The sequence below is a fragment of the Cavia porcellus genome, unplaced genomic scaffold (assembly GCF_034190915.1).
Source record: "Cavia porcellus strain 051 isolate PalLab524CR breed Dunkin Hartley unplaced genomic scaffold, mCavPor4.1 scaffold_4, whole genome shotgun sequence".
NCBI classification, from domain to species: Eukaryota; Metazoa; Chordata; class Mammalia; order Rodentia; family Caviidae; genus Cavia; species Cavia porcellus.
In genome coordinates, this window is record NW_026947487.1 from 107,160,257 (window position 1) to 107,181,687 (window position 21,431).

General features: G+C 44.7%; 2 protein-coding genes across 3 annotated transcripts; both read right to left on the minus strand.

Annotated features, from left to right (window-relative positions):
• Positions 1 to 13: 13 nt before the first annotated feature.
• On the minus strand, positions 14 to 15,976 carry Tmem231 (transmembrane protein 231). 2 transcript variants are annotated; one of them, XM_003472011.5, is made up of 7 exons: positions 15,574 to 15,973; positions 15,309 to 15,478; positions 5,123 to 5,251; positions 4,693 to 4,836; positions 3,749 to 3,830; positions 2,352 to 2,457; positions 14 to 2,034 (listed from the first exon to the last, which is right to left on the minus strand). In XM_003472011.5, the coding sequence occupies exons 1-7, from the start codon at positions 15,710 to 15,712 to the stop codon at positions 1,854 to 1,856; spliced, it is 951 nt and encodes a 316-aa protein (XP_003472059.1). In that variant the 5' UTR covers positions 15,713 to 15,973; the 3' UTR covers positions 14 to 1,853. The 2 variants fall into 2 exon arrangements, with proteins under 2 accessions (XP_003472059.1, XP_013010411.1); XM_013154957.3 differs by lacking the exon at positions 4,693 to 4,836 and having other exon boundaries at positions 15,574 to 15,976.
• A 1,672-nt stretch (positions 15,977 to 17,648) lies between these two features.
• On the minus strand, positions 17,649 to 21,422 carry LOC100729272 (small ribosomal subunit protein eS4, X isoform-like). The gene is made up of 2 exons (XM_003472004.5): positions 21,245 to 21,422; positions 17,649 to 18,516 (listed from the first exon to the last, which is right to left on the minus strand). The coding sequence occupies exon 2, from the start codon at positions 18,507 to 18,509 to the stop codon at positions 17,718 to 17,720; it is 792 nt and encodes a 263-aa protein (XP_003472052.1). The 5' UTR covers positions 18,510 to 18,516; positions 21,245 to 21,422; the 3' UTR covers positions 17,649 to 17,717.
• Positions 21,423 to 21,431: the final 9 nt, after the last annotated feature.

Consider the following 21,431-nt stretch of genomic DNA (forward strand, 5'->3'; position numbering starts at 1 on the left):
AACACAGACAACCTTCTATTTTGAGCATTTTAATTAGAAAGTTATAAAACATTATGGGTTCTCTATACCAAATTTGCATTAGAAGAAAAAATATAAAACAAATGTTAATCTTTAGCCATCTTTCTGTATCTCATCTTCTAGACATTTAAACCCAAAAAGTTTTCATTTAAATCTCAAGGAAAAAAAGTAGGTATCTAAACATCCTTAAATAGTAAAAGAAGTCAGAGGAATCTGTGGAAGGGAATTTTTCTGCTTATTTCAAGGTATTATTTTTAAAACTCATTTTGGTGACAGGCATGGTGGTGCAGGCTTGCAATCCCAGCACCTGGGAGGCTGAGGCAGGAGGATCCCCTTGAGTTCACCATCAGCCTGGGCTACATACTGAGCTTGAGGCCAGTTTGAATTATGTAGCAACACCGTGTCTCAAAACAAAACAAAAACTCTTATTTCAGTCCTCATGAAAGAAAAGGTACTTTGGAAATAACTGAATCCTGAAGGTAAACTGAGGCACACATAAAGAGTGTAAGTGATCAGGAAGCCTGGGTCTCAGAAGGGTGTGTCTCTCCAGTGTGTTGACATGCTGGGACCCATACAGCAGACCCATCTGGCCTCTCAGGAGGCTGCACATTTGCCCAGGGGGGGAATGGATTTAATAACCAATGTCTTGCCGGGGATTTAGCTTAGTGGCTTAAGTGCCTGCCTGGCAAGCACAAGGTCCTGAGTTTGATCCCTGGTACCCCCCCCCCAAAAAAAAAAGCATTTCTGACCAATAACCAATGTCTTCCACCAACAAAGACCCTTTCTAGCCACCTCCACCCTGCAGACACCAGCTCAGCCAAGAGGATCGTCAGGCTGCTGGATTGAATGCCCAGCCCAGCAGCCTCTTCAGTCCAGCCTGCTCCTCGTGACACTCCCCAAGCTGCCCCTGTGTTGGGCAACCTGTTCTTACTCAGGGGAAGCGCAAGTATCTGGGCTTCTCCCGAGCCCTCCAAATGGATGCTGTGGCTGTCCGGCAGGGGAGCCAACACCAACAAAGCCTCCTCTGTCACCCACGTCCTCTCAGGAAGGGGGTGGGCTGCGAAGTGGGGGGTGGCGACTGTCCAAGCTTTTGGGTGAGGGCCAGAGAGAAAGAACCTGTTGTTACAACCCTTGCGCCACCCACCGCTGCTGAGGGACCAAGTGAAACAGAGCGTCTGACTCAGGCTGCCGATCCAGGGGCGCAGACCCAGGGCCAGAGGCAGGGCAAGGAGCCAGCCTCCGCGGGGCAGGCACAGAGGGCTGTTCAGCTGGGCTGGCGACAGACCGCGTCTGTCAGGCTGAGGGCAGGTGGACGGTCCTGGTGTTGCCCCCTGCCCACCCCATGGGTTTGCAGGGCTTGCTCTTGGGTGCTGGCTAAAAGCCTCATTCTGGAAATCAAAGCTCTGAATGGGAACCCTAGATCCCCTGGAGTAGAAATTGCTGGGGATTTGCATATTCATCAATAGAGGCCTGAAAAGAGTCAAAGTGGGTTACAATAGGGAGAAGAGATGCCCAGTGCTTCTGGTTCAAAAGAGCGACCGTCTCTGCTTGACCAGAAATGGGACTCTTTCCAAGATGCCTGAACTGACTGGAAGGTTCTGTTGAAATTCAAGGGCAAGGCCAGCAAACACACAAAAACAGCAAATTATAGCCTCCCGAGGCCTCTGACAGTCCCACAGACCAGTGCCCAGTGATTCTTGTTGGCATGGACGGAGAGCAAAAGTGGGAAGAGCTGCGCTTCCAAGGGGAAAACCACACAAGGCTGCAGGCGTGCACTGCCCTTCAGGAGACAGCACTGAGGAAGCCGGCCCGCTGAGCCCTCGGAAATGGTCTTCTCAGGATAAGTGCTCCTTGTGCAAGTCTCCCTGAGACATGGCTGGCACTGGGATAGTGGTCACCACTTGGTTCTGAAACACGAAGATTTTGATTCTTCCGAACACCCAGAGGAATATGAGCAGGATGCTGACGTACTGGACCCAGGCAAACTTGATCATCTCCCAGAATCCCGGCTGGTAAGTGAGGACAGTTAAGGAGAGGAGTCACCCTGGACAGGAAATGGCAAGAATGTCTCAAATACCCGGAGATAAAAGGGATAACCAAGATTATTCAGGCATAAATATGGATGACCCTGACCTGGATAGAAGAACCGCACAGGAGGAAATGGGAACAGGAAATGAATTGTTTTCCTATAATGAACAGCAGACAGGGTCATTTGTGTGGGGACAATTTCCAGCTTAAGGCTGGCCACATCTGATCCTCCTGCGGACCTCTGAAGAGCCCTTCTCTTCTTTGTGGAAACTGAGCCAGCGCTGGCTCTTTATCACAAAGGATATGAGATGACTTCCACAGGGTATCGGATGACAGCATTAATCACGAATGGAGCTTCTGCCGCCCTGCCCACCAGCCAGATGGGGTTGGGGTCACTCAGGATGGTGGTGACTGCAACAGAAGCATTAATCATTAATCCAGGTGGCCCTCTGGCAGAGACACTCTGAGCACTAGGCTATAGGTGTTCTTTGATTTTGGGGGGTCTGGGGGCCTCCCACACTTTAGAGTTCAAAGAAATAAAAGGGTAAGAAACTGTTGCCGACATTATTTTTTAAAACATTTGCCAAAAACTTGGACACAGTCTAACTGTTCTACAATTGCTGAATAACTAAAGTACTGTAGTACCAGTAAACATACTATCAGAACTTTTCTGATAGTAGTGTGGGGGAACTCTTCATGTTACATAATTAGATAAATATGAATACGTTAACTCCCAAGCTGTTCTTATACTATTATATGAAAAAAAATCTTCATACAGAGAAAGAGTGAATGAAACAGAGGAGGGAAAGGTGATATGTAGGCCAATGATTTTTTGTTTTGCTTTAAAAGTCCTATTATTGGAATAATGCTGCTGTGTTTTGTACAAAATTAGGAAGAAGCTGGGTGTGGGGACACAGCTTGTCCCCTTGGGAGGCTGAGACAGGAGAATCACCACTGTGAGTTTGAGGCCATCTGGAGCTCCACAGTGAGTTCAAGACCAACCTGAACTATATAATGAGGCCTGGTCTCAAAACAAAGCAAAAAAAAAACAAAGAAGAAATACAGCAATTGCAGGCCTTATTACCTGTGAGATGTCTGTGTGTCGTGTGTATATGTCTGGTGGCCAAGTAACCCTTTTGGTATCTTTCAGTCACATGGGGCATGTTCAGTTTGGTATGTAGGTGCGATGCCCTATGCCTTCAGAGAAAACCTAGGCTTCAGGCCACTGAACAGGCCAGCCCAGCCCAGCACAGGGCCAAGCATAAGGCTGGCTTGTGCCCTGGCACTACAAGCACTGACCTGCACCTACAGCCAGAACCGTGGGTGCTTTTGTTCTCTAGGGGCCTCGCAGCCTCTGTTTCTAGTGAAAAGGCTTTCACTTCTGTTGCTGCTATGGCAGGAGAACAAATCAATTAGTCTTTTGTGGATGTTAAAAGAAAAAAACAAAAAAAGCCCATCAGGGCCAATGGTGGCTGCAGGGAAGAGACTAGGAAGCTGCTGGGCCACTGGAGTCAGCGGGAGGCCAGGGGTGGGCAGCAAGACACAGCAAAAAGGACAATTCCCGGGAAGCCTGTCTCCATCCTAATGCTGAGATGTCACTGGTTTTGAGATGTACATGATGACAAGGGTTCTCTGCTTCTACTGCCACCAAAACCCAGCAAGCGTGTCAGCAGCAGAGAAACGGGCCCTCGGCACCCCTCACCGTTCCTTTCCTGGTAGGCGGCCATAATGCGGGTGAGGTCGAAGTCCTGGGCGAAGGGGCTGGTCCCGTTGATCACAGACACCTGGGATACAGCAGCAGGAGGTCGGGGGTGAGCACTGGAGACCGGGGCCCCTCCTGCACCTCTTGGCCGGAGCTGACAGCACACAGCACAGCTGCACTTTCATCACTGAGACGGAAACCTAACGCACCTTCGAATTTTCTTTAAGGTGTGGGCTGGCAGGAGAGGTAAATCTGCGTGAGGAGTGCTGGAAGACGCAGTGAAGCCTGTCTGAGAAGAGGATCAGGGAAGGACCTCGCTCAGGGACCGGAATGAGTGGCCTGGTAAGTTACAGATACCTGGCAAAGGGAATGGCCCCCAGGCAGGCGCTGTTTGTGGAATCAAAGAACAAAGAGACCAGAGGAGCTGGGACCCAGGAAGAGGGTAGTGCCGGACAGACAGCCGAGAACTGAGAAATGACAATTCCAGCAACCTAGGGAGACTGCTGGAATGGTCAAATACGATGTGTGAAAGCCTTTCCTTCCCCGCTCATGACTGAGGCCTTGCTATGCTGCCCAGGCTGGTCTCAAGTCCTCCTGCTTCAGCCTCCTGAGGGCTGGGGCCAGGGTGTACCCCACTGCACTAAACAGTAAACTTCTTAATTCAGGGCTGGCATATAGCACATTCTATAAGTGGTGGCCAGTATTATTTTTAAAATGTTCTACATGATCATTTGGAAAGCAATTTAGCTCATCAATAAAGATGTTTTTCTGCCTCTGCATAGGTGTAAATACAGGTGGACCTTCTCCATATTTTGAAAGAATTCATGGCAAGAATTTTTATCTGTGTTACCCACAGGAGATGCCCATTTCCAACTTTCATTTCTCCCTCTTCAAAGCAGGCGCTAAGCAGACAGGCTGCAGCGCTGGACGCTCAGCACCCTTACATTGTATCTGACGTCCAGGCCACTGTATCTTAGCGGCTGCCTCTGCTGCAGCCTCAGGTCTCCGTTCACGTACAGCTGGGACCCCGGAACCGCACAAGAGGACTGGACAAAGGCCATGCTCTGCATCACAAATGTTGACATCCTCTGAAATCAGGAGGAGACGATGCCAACTGTTGTCAGATCCGAAGGGCTCTGGGTTCAAGAGTCATCTGTCTGTGGCTGCAGGTGTGTCTTCACATACCTGGTTCAGTTCTGCAGGAAGCACTCCGCCCAGACCCTCTGAGCTAGTTCTCATTCATGTAAATTATCAGGACTCCAATCAAGAACACCCCACTTGCCCAGATTAAATTCCCAGGGCCAGCCCTGGACACATGGGACTTCCTAGAAAGCAGAAGGCAATAGGGAGGGGCCTCCCTCAGGACCGACTCACGTGCAGTTGGTATGTGAAGGTCAGGAGCAGCTGCACGCCGAGTACGTGTTCTGTAGACTGCAGGGGAAGCTCCAGGTTAAAATGCAGCACGTCTGCCTTCCCATCCTGGTTCCTGTCTTCTTCTCGAGTCTAGGAAACCCAAAAAGAGCCAGTGGCCTGGTCTTTAAGAAGTCTGGGAAGAGTCCACATTGCTGCTGCACGTACCCAGCGACCCACTGTCCTGGCATAGAAAGGTGTGGCTGGGTCAGTACTGGGAAAGACACACAGCACGCATCGTCCCTCCATTCTTACTCAGGGCTGGCACAGGCGAACAGGACGGGAACTTGACGTGGCAATATCATCAATCAGTATCTGTCTCATTTTGTTATGGGTGTTTTCTTTTCTTTTTTTTTAAATAAATGTACCTGCATTTATTGCATAGAAAATTGAAATAGGGTCTGGTATATAAAATAACCCCAGCACTTGGGAGGCTGAGGCAGGAGGATTGCCTCAAGTTTGAGGCCAGCCTGGGCTATCTAAGTGAGTTTAAGGTCAGCCTACCCTACATAACAAGACTTTGTCTCATCACACCCCCCTCCAAAGAAAACAAAGAAAATTGAAATAGTACATCAGAATTGTCTGCTGCTTCTCTACAAGTGAGGTTTTTCCTTGTTGGTGCTAACCCTGGGCCTCAAGTGTTCCCGGCATTTGTTCTACCACGAGGCTAGACTCCTACCCCAAACGAGCTTTTTAAAAATAGGAAAACAAGAACAAAACAAAACCCTAATCTAATCATAATACATTTCTCAAATAAATGCAATGGCAAATCACCGAGCTCTATTTATACATGCTTAGCCCACAGCTTGCTTTGGGTTCTTGATGTAGGACCATCTCTCTTATCACGTATGCCCTTTTAATAGCAATCAATAAAACAAGAAAGGAAGCTCAGCAAAACCAGCAAGGCATCAGAACCACACATATTTTATAAATATGGATATAAAAGTGAAGAAAACCGATAAAAATAGGGCGAAAGGTAAATCACAGATCATAAACAACGGGCAGGCAGTTACAACAATCAGTGGTAGCAACACACGCCTGTAATCCCAGCACTCAGAAGGCTGAGGCAGGAGGACTGCTGAGCTCCAGGCCAGTTGGGGCTACATAGTACATTCGAGGCCATTCTGGACTACACAGTGACGCCTTGTCTCGAAAAACAAAACAAAATAAAAAACAAGTCTACTAAGCAGAGCAAATACTGGCCCTGTGAAAAAATTTCATAAATCGTACCAGCTGATTTTCACAAGATAAATACATGTGACTGGGAACTGTGTTTATGCCTGCTGTCTGTCTCACCTGACCCCTTCACCCATCCGGAGAAGGAAAGAGGAAGCGTCCTGCTTTACAGATAGGTTAAGTTGAGGCTGAGAGACGGTACAGAACTCCACCAGTTCTCACTGGACTAAGACCTAGGTTTGCTGACTGCTGATTCAATGTTCTGTCTCTAACCGCTCAGATGAACCCTAATTTCAGAGACTCCTGATGGAAGATACAGGGGAAATTGAAACAGTCTGGGGTGGTATATACCTGTAACCCCAGCAACTGAGGCAGAAGGATTGCAAACTCACACCCAGCTGGGACAATTTGGTGACTCAGTGAGACCCTGACTCAAGATTTTAAAAAAAAGGCTAGGGACATGGCTCAGTGTGAAGGCCCTGGTTTAATTCCTAGGTTGGGGGCTGTGTGTGTTGGGGGGTACAGAGGAAATGCTAATTATTAGAAAATGCAAATCAGCCTATTGGTATGCATAAGAATCTAATTAGTAAAAGAACTCAGCTCCTGGATTTTAATAGGGAATTGATTCTAGGAAATAGTAAGCTAAGTATTAGAGAATGAAAGTGGGAGGGGAATGTGGTAACTGCTACAGGGAGCGGCTGGGGCAGCTGGAGCTAGGAAGAGCGGGCTGTAGGAAGCAGAGGCTCCGTGGAAGGGCCTGAGGATCGGGACTTGCATCAGCGGGGTGGGCTCCAGAGCTCAGGAGGACCCACAGTGTCTGCGCATGGGGGCCCCATTCTACTCATTGTTTGGACACCCCAGCTGTCCCCACCTCTAGGACAAGAATCTTCTTTGAGCCCCCAAACTGCAAGCCCACGGCTGTGAGCAGTGCCGTCCTTCCGAGGGTCCTGACCTGCCACTGTTTCTCCCAGCAGAGATTCCACAGGATCTGATGACTTGCTGGAATTGTTTGGATCATTCTTCTGGGCAATTCTTTATTTGGGGGGGGGTACTGGGGATGAACTCATGACCTCAGGCTTGCCAGGCAGGCACTTGTGCCACTGAGCTAAATCCCAAGCCCGCCATACTCTTTAATAAATGTGAATTTTGTAGTTCACTTTTTGGTACTAAAGGATCAAACCCCGGGCCTTGTGCATGCAAGGCAAGAACACTACCACAAAGCCACATCCCTGCCTAATTTCCTAATTTAGACCAGCGCGCATTTCATATACTTGTCCTCAGTGGGTTCTCCAGTTTTTCTTTTCTCCCAGTTCTTTTGTTTTGATGGGACTAGAGATTGAACCATTGCCTTTATACTGAACTACATCTCTGTTCTTCCTGCCTCAGCCTCTTGGGTGCTCATTTCTTTCCCTTTGTTCAAAATACACATTGGCACCAGACTTTGGGTCTCTAGCAAAGTAGAAATTGCTACTTCATGGTTCCTAGATCCATCAAATCATGGCCAACAGTATTTCAGTGAATCTAAAATGTCAATGATCATAAAATACATCTTACTAAATGTTACATACCAGTATGAAACGAATGTTTCTAAGCACTTAGAGTACTTAAGTTTTTATTTATTGAAAGGGTGTTTAGATTTGGCACATTTGTATCAGATGTCTACTCACATGTAAATATAAGCAAAATAAATTGATCCAAAAATTTTGAAAACTTAAACATCCCAATTTGTCTGAATCACATGTGAATGTTTTTTTTTTTTTTTTTTTTTGGTCTTTTTCCTTTTTATCAGTACCGGGGATCGAACTTACGACCGCCTGCTTGCAAGGCAGGTACTTATGCCGCTGAGCTAAATCCCCAGCCCCCACACGTGAATTCAGTTGATACTTTTCCATGTAAATCTGTCTTTGTACCATCAAACATGTTGATGACATCAGAGTTTTAAAAAATAATTCATAGCTGGGCATGGTGGTGAACACCTATAATGTGAGCCATCAGGAGGCTGAGGCAAGAGGATCATCAGGAGTTCGAGGCCAGTCTGGAGTACACAGTGAGCTTAGGGTCAGTTTGAACTACATAGTGAGAGCCTGTCTCAAAAAGAAAAGAAAAACGAACCCAAAATAAAAATTAATAAATTAAAACAAATAAAAAATATTCATAAAAGAAACCCCATTCATCCTCTGGTTTATTTTTAAATGCCTCTTGAACCCCGCCTTACACGCTCTTCAGTCGGTTCTTGGGGACAGATGTGGGGCTTTGTTTCGTTTTGTTGTGGTGGTACTAAAGACTGAGCCCCGGCCTCCACATGAACCTATATGCACAACTCTTTTTTCCACTTTTATTTTTGGACAGGGTCTCACTGAGCAGCTAATTTACCTGGGCTGGGCTCAAACCTGCTATCTTCCTGCCTCAGCTTCCCAGAGTGCTGAGATTACAGGTGAGCGCCACAGCGTTGGGCTGGCACAGGGTTTTACTGCAGCCCTGATGCCTCTTTGGCAAGGTTTGACCCCAGTAGCACTTCTGATGTTTGCATGGGGCAAGTAGTGAGAGCTACGCGGCTGCTCCCGCTAAGGAGGAAGGCACAGTCAGATGTCAGGGTACAGGAGGGAACGTGGGGTGCTGTGCAGTGCCCTGCCCAGCCTCGACCCAGCCTCTGCTGCCACCAAGGCCTTAAAGAGCCGCGTCATCCTCTTTGGGGAAATGGTCGCTCAGCTGTTTTCTTCTCTAGTTACCAACAACTGGACTTCGAAGGCATTGAAAACAGGGACTTCAGAGAAGCGGTGTGAGGACAGCCACTAAAGCAGAAGCCAGGCAGCGACTTCGCAAGCATTTTTCCAAATGAGCAACCACAAAGCCGCCTCTCAATATTTGGTCAAACTTTGATCTAAAAACCACTGCCCTGGCAGCAGTTTGCTATACAGGCTGGAGCCAGTCTGGCTTTATGTTCAGAGTTAGAAAATTAAAAATTTTCCTACAATGGAAAATGGTTTGGCAGTTCCTCAGAAGGTTAAATATAGAATGGACATAGCAATTCCACTCCTCGGTGTATCTCTCAAAGGGTTGAAACAGATATGCAAATATTTATTCATGCATATTCACGGCAACGCTATTCACAACAGTGGCAACAAACAAAATGCCCACCAGGTGAGGAATGGATAACAAACTCAAAAATCATATAGTATATTATTCCAATTAGGTGAAATATCCAGGACAGGTAAAGCCAAAGAGAGTGGACTGGTAGTTGTCAAGGGCTGGAGGAAACACTGAATGTAACGTGGCTGCTGAATGGGTTTTCTTTCCGAGTAATGATATTTTGGAATTAGATGAAGGTGATGATTGCACAATATCGTGAATGTACTAAAGGCTACTGAATTGTTCATTTTAAAATGCTTAATTATCCACGTGTGGTGGAGAATGCCTATAATCCCAGCACTGGGGAGGCTGAGTCAGGAGGATCTCTGTGAGTTCAAGGCCAGCCTGGGCTACAAAATGAGATTCTGCCTCAACAAAACAAAAATCAAAATGTCTAATCTTTTTTTTTCTACTTTTTAAAATTTTATTTAAGGAGAAAAAAAGCAAAACAGAAAAAGGGTAGAAATACATAATTTCAAAAAAAAATAAACAGTAAGAAATCACTAGTTGATAAATTACATCTTGTTCTCTTAGAAATAGTTGTTTAAGTTACAAAATTAAAGCATACAAAGTAGACATTCAAACAGCGAGACTGCAAACAGTTCTGTTCAACGATCCAACAAAAACTTAGTAGTATGGTTATCAATCCTACATACTTTTTTTTTTTTGTCTTTTTCCTTTTTATCGGTACCGGGGATCGAACTCAGGACTGCCTGCTTGCAAGGCAGGTGCTTAAGCCGCTGAGCTAAATCCCCAGCCCCCAATCCTACATACTTAAACATACCTGCAGTTATATCCTTTAGAGCACTTTCTTTTCCTCTCTGTTTTACAATACCAATTACAAAAAATGTCTAATCTTATGTCATATAAATTTCACTCTAAAATTTTTTAAATGTAATGAGTAAGAATTATAGAAGGAAATATTTAACTATGGAAAACATTAATATTTAAAAAAAACACCCAGGTGTGGTAGCACACACCTGTAATCCGAGCACTTGGGATGCTGAAGTAAGAGGATCCCCTCAAATTTGAAGGTAGCCTGGGCTACACAAGTGAGTTCAAGACCAGCCTGCACTACATGGTGAGACCTTGTCTCTAAAAACAAAAAGAGAGAAATTCGTTGCAGTAAGTCTAGGAATATTGGGCTAGGGATATAACTTAGCAGCACAGTGCCTGCCTGGCGAGCACAAGGAATATAAGATATAAACAAGAGATATTACATTCCCAACCAGACTCTCTTCACTGGACACCCACAGTGAATTACATAATTTCTCTGTTCTTCATCAGCAAAATGGGGTATGACCTCCCACTCTGGGGTTACTGTGAAGATTAAAAGATAATATGTTTTTTAAAAATTGATAGCTAACACTAATTGTTGCAGTTCAAGTACTGTGCAAGGGACTTTAAGTATATTACCTAAGACAAAATGTTTATCTGTATGCCTAAGACACAGAATCAGTATGTGCATTGGCGTGCTTTGTTTCTCCACTCCTCTGCCTGGTTGCTTCCCTCAGTTCTCTTGGGTGTATAAATAGGAGAAGAAATGCTGAGTCATAGGATAACTCTAACATTTTTGGTTTTTGGGTTTTTTGTTTTTTTTTTTTTTTTTTTTTTTGAGACAGGGTCTTGCAGTGCAGGTCAGGCTTGCATGTGTAATGTCCTGGGTTAAACCCCTAGCAATGCAAGGATAAATACATTACATTAATTAAATAAAAACCTACATATGTATTACATTCCTATGGTACAAAATTAAAGAGGTACAAAAGAGGAAAAAAGCTTTTCGTTTACCAGCAGTCTAGGTCCTTTCCTGGGAGCAATCAATATTCTGTTTATTGCTAGGATTCTGTTTCCTCCTAGAGCTAGCCAAAGCTTCGAGAGGTAGTGTCAGGTCCTGAGACACCCTTCCCCGCTGTACTCTTTCTTCTTTTTCTTAGTTTTTTCTATTATTTTTATAGAAGTAGAAGCACACTAGACTTTCTTGTTTTTTATGTGTCAATTTCTCTTTGAGAGGATTCTACTCACTGTGTATAGATCCGCCACATTAAAAACAAACAGTGGCTTTGTGGGTGGAGCTCACTTTGGAAAGCCCTATGTTCAGTCCTCAGTACCAACAAACAAATCCCTGCTTCACATTCCATTGGGTAGGTGTGAAATTTTTTGGAGTCTCCTATTGATTTGTAGGTTTGTTTACAATGAGCAATGGTTTTTTACATATTCATTTCACTTATGTACAAAAATCTTACTAGAAGTATAAGCAGGTGCTTAATTTCAATTAATAGGGCCCCAACTTTCTTTGGGTTGCTGTTGAGGTCTTTTTTCCCAGGGTATCTCTAATTCACCTTTTTGCTATTGGATGCTTTCACATAATTCCTAAGTCAAGAGCTTAGCCAAGGGGGCTGGGGATTTAGCTCAGCGGCATAAGCGCCTGCCTTGCAAGCAGGCAGTCGCGAGTTCGATCCCCGGTACCGATAAAAAAAAGAAAAAGACAAAAAAAAAAAAAAAAAAAAAAAAAAAAAGCTTAGCCAAGAAAACAAATCCTTCACTGAGAAAATCTGTCACAAATGGGGTCATAAATTACAGAGAGACATTCACCTAGAGTGAAGGAAGTTTTAAAAGGAGTTTGTGTCTTATATTTTACTAACAGTGTAAAATCATCCTGTCTGGGGATATGGCTCAAAGTAACATGTGCAAGGTCCTGAGCATGAACACAATGACAAGAAGACGACACTGAAGACAACAACAAAGATAGTAAAGGGAATGATCGAGGTGCCACAAAAGTAAGAGGCTGCTTTGGCTCCTTAGATTTAAAATTGGAACCTGTGCAAAGAAGCAGAGAGAGACCTGGGCGGGGCTCTCCCAGGAGCGCTTCTGTTTACAGTGATAAGCAGTCAACTTGCACAAGTGAAAATGAAAGAAGGAATGAGACACAACTTACCTTTATTTTCATGATTATTGCAAATTTTCACGACTGTTTCCTAGACTCAAAAAACCAGAAGTGTATGAGGACAGAAAGGAATATACAAATGTAAAAGGGAAAAAAAAAAAAAAGCAAGCAAACAATACTACCAAAGTTCAAGACACAAAATGCTACCGTCCTTTTTTGAGACAGGGTCTCTGGAGCCCAGGCTGGCCTCAAACTCATAGTGATTCTCCCGCCTCAGCCTCCTGAGTGCTGGGATTACACCAGTGTACCACCATGCCTGGAACAAAATGCTATTTTAATGTAAAACAAGCAAGTTTTTTCAATGTTTAGATGAACACAAGGCTTTATGTGTCCTAGGCAGACACTCTTCCACGGAGCAACACTCCCACATCCCACCACACATTGCTTCTGGAAAGGAAACATACGAAAAGTGGAACACAAGAAGTATAGTGAATACATGGTAAAAAGTGAGTCTACCTGGGGCTGGGGATATAGCTCAGTGTAGAATACTTGTTTAGCATGTACAAGGCCCTGGGCTCAATCCCCAGTACTGCCAAACAAACAAACAAAAGCAGACCTAAAAGGAAGCCCTAAGCTATCCGGTACTAGCTCTCATGCAGTCACTGTGCCATGGGGCATTAGAATCTCAGGTAAGAATAAAAAGGAGCACTGATCACTGAGAACTACTTAAAGAATTATTGTATGTCTGCTGGACACAATAGAGCATACCTATAATACCGAGAGAGAGAGAGAGAGAGAGAGAGAGAGAGAGAGAGAGAGGCTGACGCAGGAGGATCCCTGTGGATTTGAGTCAAAGTTGGGCTACACAGTGAATTCAAGGGCAGGCTGAACTATATCATAAGATCCTATCTCAAGGAAAAGAAAGAAGGAAAGAAAAGAGAAAGAAATGTATATCTGGCTCCATTTTTTTTGTTTTGTTTTGTTTTGTTTTGTTTCTCATCACCATTGCTGGGGACTGAACCCAGGGCCTCAGGGATACATCTGCTGGACAGTGAGCTACACTCCTAGCCTTCTCCTGCTATTTAACAATAGTTTTGAAAGACCTGATTGCTTGAAGAATTCCATAATACTACAGAAAGCACATGGCTTCCACAGCATTTATCTTGTTTCCCTGCTTCCTGAATTTAACGCTACCCTTTTAGGTCTTTAAATGTTCACATTTGTCTTCCCTACAGTTTCAACTTAGGCTTCTCAGGGTCCCAGCTCCCCTCCCTTCATCAGTGTCCCCACTACAAGCACACCCTTCTCATCCCCCAAGAAAGTTAAACTCAAGTATTGGCCAGTGAATATTCAGCATTCACATTACTAAGCTTATGTCATTTCTATTCATAGCTCTGATTTTTCCTTGTTCACGTCTTACTTTTTTTGTTTCTCTGTAGATAATGATTGTTTTATTTGCTGGTTTCCTAGTACTTATACAATTTCAACAGTTTCTATTCCAATTCTTCATGATTTGACACTTAAGAGTGCAATATTTAAACTGGGCATGGTGATGCCCGGGTACTGCCAGCTATTTTGGAAATTGCAACAGGAGGATCCCCTGAACTCAAGAGTTAGAGACCAGCCTAGCAACACAGTGACACTTAAAGAGTCCCCATAGCCTCATCGGTCATTCATTCATTCAATTGGCCAATAGAAAAAAAATATGGTATAATATTTAGTCAAAATCTTACTGTATTATCCCTAATAGTGAATACTTGAAGAAACTCATGATCTACCAAGGAACTGGTTAAATATATGACAATATTCCCATATCTGAAAAATTGATTAGCAACCATTGATGCCTGAACTAAACTGAGCCTTTTATCACTAACATTATGGATACCTGTAACTCTTTTTTGTTTGTTTTTGAGGCAGGATCTCCTGTATAATGCAGGATGGCTTCAAGCTCAGCGATCCACCTGCCTCAGCCTCCCAAGCACTAGGATTATAAGCATGAGTCACCATGCCTGGCACCTGTATTTCTTTAATATTTGACAATGAGTATACACTTTTGTAATCAAAGAACATAAGTAGAGTAATCTGAATCATATTTTGTTTATAGTTATTCACATTACCAACCATATTTTAAAATGGTTTATCTTTCTTAGTTGCTGGGGAAAAAAAAAATCTGAATTCTTTTTCCTTAGTCACATAAATTTGCCAGTAATGTTAAAAGAGAACCTAAAGTGATTCAAATTTGGAGGAAGGAAAACCAGACGTCTCATAATACACCTAAAGGAAAAATTTTTCAAAAATGAGTGAAAAGAGAGTGACAGGGCTGGGGATGTAGCTCAGCGGCATAAGCGCCTGCCTTGCAAGCAGGCAGTCGTGTGTTCGATCCCTGGTACCGATAATAAAAAAAAAAGAGAGAGAGTGATTGTAAAAGAAGCATTCGCTTATGCCACACCAAATACTAAACCACAGACAGTAAAATGCTTTAATTTCGGTCCCGGACAGCTGCAGGATTGAGCAGCAGATAAAAAGAGACAAAGAGACACGTGCAGGCAGGCGCAGCTAGCCCAGAGCACAAGCTGGATAGAGGTCGCTTAACCAATCAACTCTTTGGCCTCCACGGGTCCTGTCTGCTTAAAAACTCCCGCCCTTCGGTCCCTACAAGGGGTTGGGTTTAGCCTAACAGAGCTCGGCTTTTCGAGCCGCATCACACGCACCCTTTCATCAGCCCACGCCTACGGAAATGCCTAGGTCTAGAGAGCCGCTGTCCCAAGGCTCTGGAGTCGGTTCGCGGACGCGTGAGGGACAGTGCACCACACAGTTGATGTACTCGTTAGGAAAATAAACCCACGCAAGTCATACAGCCCGCGCTCCAAGCGCCGCGGGCCCGCGAGCGTCTAGGGTCCAAGCGGTGTCCCCCGGGCCGCGCCTGTCTCCACCCTGGCCCGCCGGGCGGGAAGCACGCACCGAGACGAGCGGGACGCGCAGCCGATCCCCCTGCAGCCGGTTGAAGGCGGGGAACGTGCTCCAGGCGAGGAAGCCGCCCTGCTCGGGTTGCAGTAGGGCCACGAGCAGCACCTGGTGCAGGAAGCGCACAGTCGGCTGCTCCTCGTAGCTGCTGCGCTTCAGCCAAAACCCTGAGTTAGAAAGGGCGGCGAGAAGAGGTCAGGAGGCCCGGCCGGGGCAGCGGGCCGCGGGGAGCAGTGCCGCGCGCCGGCCGGGGCAGGCTCACCGTGGCTCCGGTAGGCCACCAGCAGCGGCGGGATGTAGGTGAGCACGGCGGCCAGCAGCAGGAAAAGCGCGGCCTTGGAGCAAAGCCCGGCGCGGTAACCGCGCTCGGCCGGGTGAGAGAAAAGCTCGTAGAGCGCCATGAACACTGCGCACTGTCGGCCGGCTAGCCGCGTTTCCAAAGGAATGACCAAGTTTGGCTTCTCCTGGTTGCCATCGCCGTGGTCTCCACGGCAACCGACTGCCGGAGAGGAACCAATAGGAAAGACTCAGGGCCCTAGCAGGGGTGGGACAAACGGAGGCGGAGGTTTACGTGGTGCGTGCTTCTGAGACAGAGAAGCAGCACTTTGCGAGTCGCTAAGGTGTTACACTCGTGTAAAATGTTCATTAAAAGTTGACCTGAATTATGAATCTTAATGGTCATCTTAACTTCAAGTACGGTTTATACTGAAGTCTAGCTGTTCACATTAACCAGGGCTGAGACAAAAGGCCAGGGAGCTTTGCCTCCCGATTGTTTCCGGATGTTCCACAGCGGGGTAGCCAGGGAAGCAGGTCGCAACTCCTGGTGCTGGGAGGAACATAGGGTATTTGCCACATTTCCTTGTCAAGTTATTTGGCTGTTTTCCGAGAAAACTATGGTTCTGCTTAACACTAATCTAATGTTACCCCTTACCTTTAACTCTATCTCTAACATTTTTTTAAAAACCCGATTCATACTCGTACATGAAAAAGCCCTAATATCAGTAAGGAAACTGGTTTGTGCTTTTGAAGGTAATCCTACAAATGGCTTTTAGAGGAAGAGAACTGAGATGCTATCAATTTACACTGAGGTCTGCTCATCTGAAAAAAACTATTCCAGGGTCCTTACCACAATCTAAGGGCAGCACTCTCTGCCCGAAAATGCTTTTTACCAACCCTCTGGTCCAGTACTACTCATTCTCACTTGAAAGCTTTCATGGAGTGGCAACATACAAGGTGTGACCGAAAAATATAGGATAATGAATTCAATTCATACTATGATCCTATCTCAAAAAAGCCAAAATACAACTTTTGACCCCCAAAATCTCATACCAGATCTGGTAGTGTGAGGTCACACTACTTTTCACAACCCTAGCTTTTCATTAGATGGTGTTTGGCAACAGCATTTTTTTTTTTTTTTAACCACACTGTAAAAATATTAACAGAACTTCCAATACTGCTTCAGAAAGTGGCAGGCATGATGGAATCAGTATGAAGGAATCTGGGGAAGATTTTTGAGGGGGGATGAATGGCAGTTTGTCTTTCACTGTAGTCTTTTAAACATGCGTATTTAGAACACCCCTTGACTCTTAAAATATAAAAAACTGTTAGGTTTATGTCTGTTACTCATATATATGTATATATGTCTCGATGATGAATTATGTCTCCAGTCTGAGGCACTTCTTTGTCTTTTTCCTTTTTTTTTTTTTTAATCGGTACCAGGGATCGAACTCACGACCACCTGCTTGCACGGCAGGCACTTATGCCGCTGAGCTAAATCCCCAGCCCCAAACATTATTTTTGTTCATCCCAGAGATAGTCTCTGAAACATGTATATTCAGCATACAGTTTTTGAATTTCCGCTGTGGGAAGGTTCCATTGTGTCTTTTTTTTTTGTCTTTTTCCTTTTTATCGGTACCAGGGATCGAACTCACTACTGCCTGCTTGCAAGGCAGGCGCTTATGCCACTGAGCTAAATCCCCAGGCGGCACTTCTTATTTATTGGTTTATTGAGACAGGGTTTCACTAAATGTAGCCCAGGCCTTTAGTGTTGAGATTAAAGGCACACAACCCTATGCCAGGTTTATACCTTGTGTTAAACATAAACTTTTATTTCTTTGACTGCTAAAATAAGAGTTTTCTGGAATAGGTGGATCTACTGTAGAGTCCTTAAGGTGGTTACTTCAACAGAAGGAACCACATACTGCAGCTAAGTGACTGCTAAAACAAAGTGAAGTGAATGCCAGGAATTCAAGTGCATGAAATATTGCAGTTGTGATGTAAGGAAGCTAACCTTTGTGATTTTTCTTTCAATTACTTAAAAGAAAAGGACATTCACTCTTTTTAAAATCATGCTCTATTATCTTTAATTAAGCAGAGACCTCACCAACATATCATCTAGAAACCATTTCACCCACTGCTCTGTTTGGCCGCCAGCCTCTTATCTCTCTCTTCAGCAATGGTGAGGCGGATTCCTTTTCCTCGTGGAAGAGAAATCCACGGCTTGTTGCCTTTGCCGATGACGAAAATGTTGGAAAGCCTGGTGGCAAAGCTGTTGCCGTTGGCATCTTTCACGTGAACCACATCAAAAGAGCCAGGATGCTTCTCTCTGTTGGTGATCACACCAATTCTTCCCAAGTTAGCACCTCCGGTCACCATACACAGGTTACCAGTGTCGAACTTGATGAAATCAGTGATCTTGCCAGATGCCAAATCAATCTGGATGGTATCATTCACCTTGATGAGGGGGTCAGGGTAGCGAATGGTACGAGCATCGTGGGTCACCAGATGAGGGATTCCTTTGGTGCCCACAAAGATCTTCCTCACTTTGCACAACTTGTACTTGGCTTCCTCAGGTGTAATACGATGAACAGCAAAGCGACCCTTGGTGTCATAGATCAGACGAAAATGCTCTCCTGTCTTGTCAATGCTGATGACATCCATAAAGCCAGCAGGGTAGGTTATATCAGTTCGGACTTTGCCATCGATCTTAATGAAGCGCTGCATGCAAATCTTCTTTACTTCATCCCCTGTCAGGGCATACTTGAGTCTGTTCCTTAGGAAGATGATGAGAGGCAGACATTCTCTCAGCTTATGGGGACCGGTGGATGGTCGAGGAGCAAACACACCGGTCAATTTATCCAGCATCCAATGCTTTGGAGCTGCCACTCGCTTCAGATGCTTCTTGGGACCTCGAGCCATGGCTGAGCTGTAACAAAAAGCGCAAGAAAGTCATTCTCCTAAAAACCATTTAATAATCAGGAATGTAAGAATTCTCAAGTAAATTTAGGACTCATGCATACTTCAAGGTTTTTCAAGGCTTCCTTTACCTCAGTATTTATCTACTTTTTAGTTCCCTTGTCCTATCGAAGCCTTTGTGGGTTTTTTTTTTGGTGGTGGTGGTGGGGGGTTGTTTTGAGACAGGGTTTACTATGCAGTTCAAGTTGGCCTCAAACTCGAAGTAACCTTCTGCCTCCTGAGTGTTGGGATTACAGATGTGTGCAACCACTCCCAGGTTGGGAAGGAGAAATCTTGAGTCCAATTTCTTTTTCTTTCTTCCTTCCCCCATGCCCTATTTGAGGACTGAACTAGGACCCTATGTATGTTAGGACAGCACTACCAAATGAGCTCCACCCTCAGTTTCGAGCCCAATTTTTCAATTCTCCACTGATTCTGAATGGATATTTTCATTTTTCTCACTGTCTAGCTAAATCTCACCCAGTTTAATAATGTTACATGGTTCTCTCTTGAATTAAGACTTAGAGAGCCAGTCATCTTTCTGTATACCTCCGATGTATGTCCTGGACATCTTACACTTAATGTATCTAATACCAAACTTGATTCTCATCCATTAACTGGCTCCATTCTATTTCACTGGGAGGCACTTCCATCCTTCCAAAAACCCTTACTTTTTCCCTTCACATCTCACATCAAATCAGCAAATTTTGTCAGCTCTATCTTCAAACTATATTCAGAGTAGTTATTTTTTCCCTTATCGTCTCTTATACTATCTGAATCTAAGTCAATATTATCTTTCGACCTGGATTATCATAGTGGCTTCTTCATTAAACACAGAGCCTGTACATCCTAAGCACATGTTTACCACTGATCTACACTTCTAGCTTAGACTGATCATTTAAAAGTCAAAATGTCTTAGTATTTCTGCTTAAAAACTGCTACTTGCTAGCTGGAGGGGGAAAGTGTAAGCTTGTAAGCCCAGCACTGGGAAGACTAAGGATTGCCTCGATTCAAGAGAGCCTAGGATAATAAGTTTAAGCCCAACCTGAATTAAGAGTGAAACCCGTCTCAGTCTCAAACAGGAAAAAATAAAGAGGTGCCATACAACAATAAAACACCTCCACTTCTCACATCCTAATAAAAATACAATGTTCTTTACATAGAATTCAAAGCTTCAGTTTCATCCTGAGTTCCTTTTGATTTTGTCTCCTAATAATACTCCTCCACTTATCCAGTCCCTAGTTCATTTTTATATTCTTAGTGCATGTCACCTACTTTTATATAATTAGCACTCCATCCCACCTCCACTATATAGCACTTCCTTCACTTTCCCTCTTTACTTTTCTGAATAGCACCTATCATTGCCTGACGTATTTATTTTTGGTTTGCTACTAGAATGCAAACTCTATTATAGGAAGATTGTCTATTTTGCTCATGTTTATCACTAGTACCTGAAGCACCGTTCTTGTCTGCAATAACACCAATTTCTAAGTATAAAATTAAAAATTTTTTTTCACTTCATCAAAGACAAAAATCTATACTGATTGCTCAGACACATAACCTCAGTCATTTGTTCAACGAATTTCATTTTTCCGAGTAGTCTTCAAAAGTGAACACTTGCATGTTTAGTAGGGTGGGAGGAGTGCTGGGGAAAACCCACATTCTCCTGCGTGCTACGCAAGTGATCTATCACAGAACCACATTTCCAGCCCTGACATACAATCTTACTAAAATATTTTCAGAATGAAAATAGGTTCCAAAGCATTCGTGAAGAATTTCAACTGTCAGAAATGAATGTATGACAGTGTTCAAGCATACAGGCCTGATAGATTAGCAGAATCATACACACATGGCAGAGTCACGTGCCTAATTAAGTGAATATTCCTGTTACATGTTCACCAGCTCATAAACAGATGGTAACCCAGACCAGACTGATGATTCTGCTTGCAAGAAAAAAAATTACATCACCGATTGCAGAACCTTAAGGTATAGATCCAGGCAGGTGACAAATACACAGGAACCAGGATGTGATGGCTGTACCATTCCCACTGCCAGACAAAGATTCTCTCTCTCATGACCAATTCTCAGGGGAATTCTCTGGACCTAATAACCACAATTTTCTGCCTTTGAATTAAGAGCAAGCAGTTTCTGTGGCCACGCCTCAAATACATCTGTGATTTCATCTTAGATCTTTTAAATATTTATTCAGAGAGAGTATATAAAGAACTTAGAATTTTGAACGTACATTGGCTCGCCACGATGAATGCAACAGTAGTAAAAATCTAAAATCAAACACATTGCCTCAAAAAAGATTTATTCACGAATAAATGGATCGGGATTCCTTCAAAGGATCGCCCATCATGGCGGCCTCCAAAGCCAGACTTCCGGGTTGTTACCAGTACCCCTCCCCCCACAAGGCGCGCCAATTAGTCAACCTCAATATCGAGCCTGCAGCTGGCCACCTCACACCCAACAATACTCCCCGAATTCTCAACGTCCTAAACCATCCACCTACCAAAGCTAACCGCTACAAAACCCCTGTTCGGTCACTCATACCCAAATACCCTGTCACTAACACCGCGAACTCCCCCCACCCCGCGAAATATATCCCTATAATTTCTACAGCCCTAAAAACCCATTTCATCACCAGCTTCTCGAATACCCCTTCCCCAAGTCACCAATATCGCTCAAAGACGCACCTTTGGCCACCTTCACCGTCCTCACTCCCGACCGCGTGGCTCCTAGCGTGGCAACCCTCCGCCGCCGCTTCACGTGTGGCTCCACCCCTTGACGAAACGTGCGGCGAGCAGCGCCGGAAGCTCCCCCCGCTTAACGTGCAGCCCCACCCCTTGGCAGGACGCCCGGGCGAGCTGCGCCGGAAGCCAC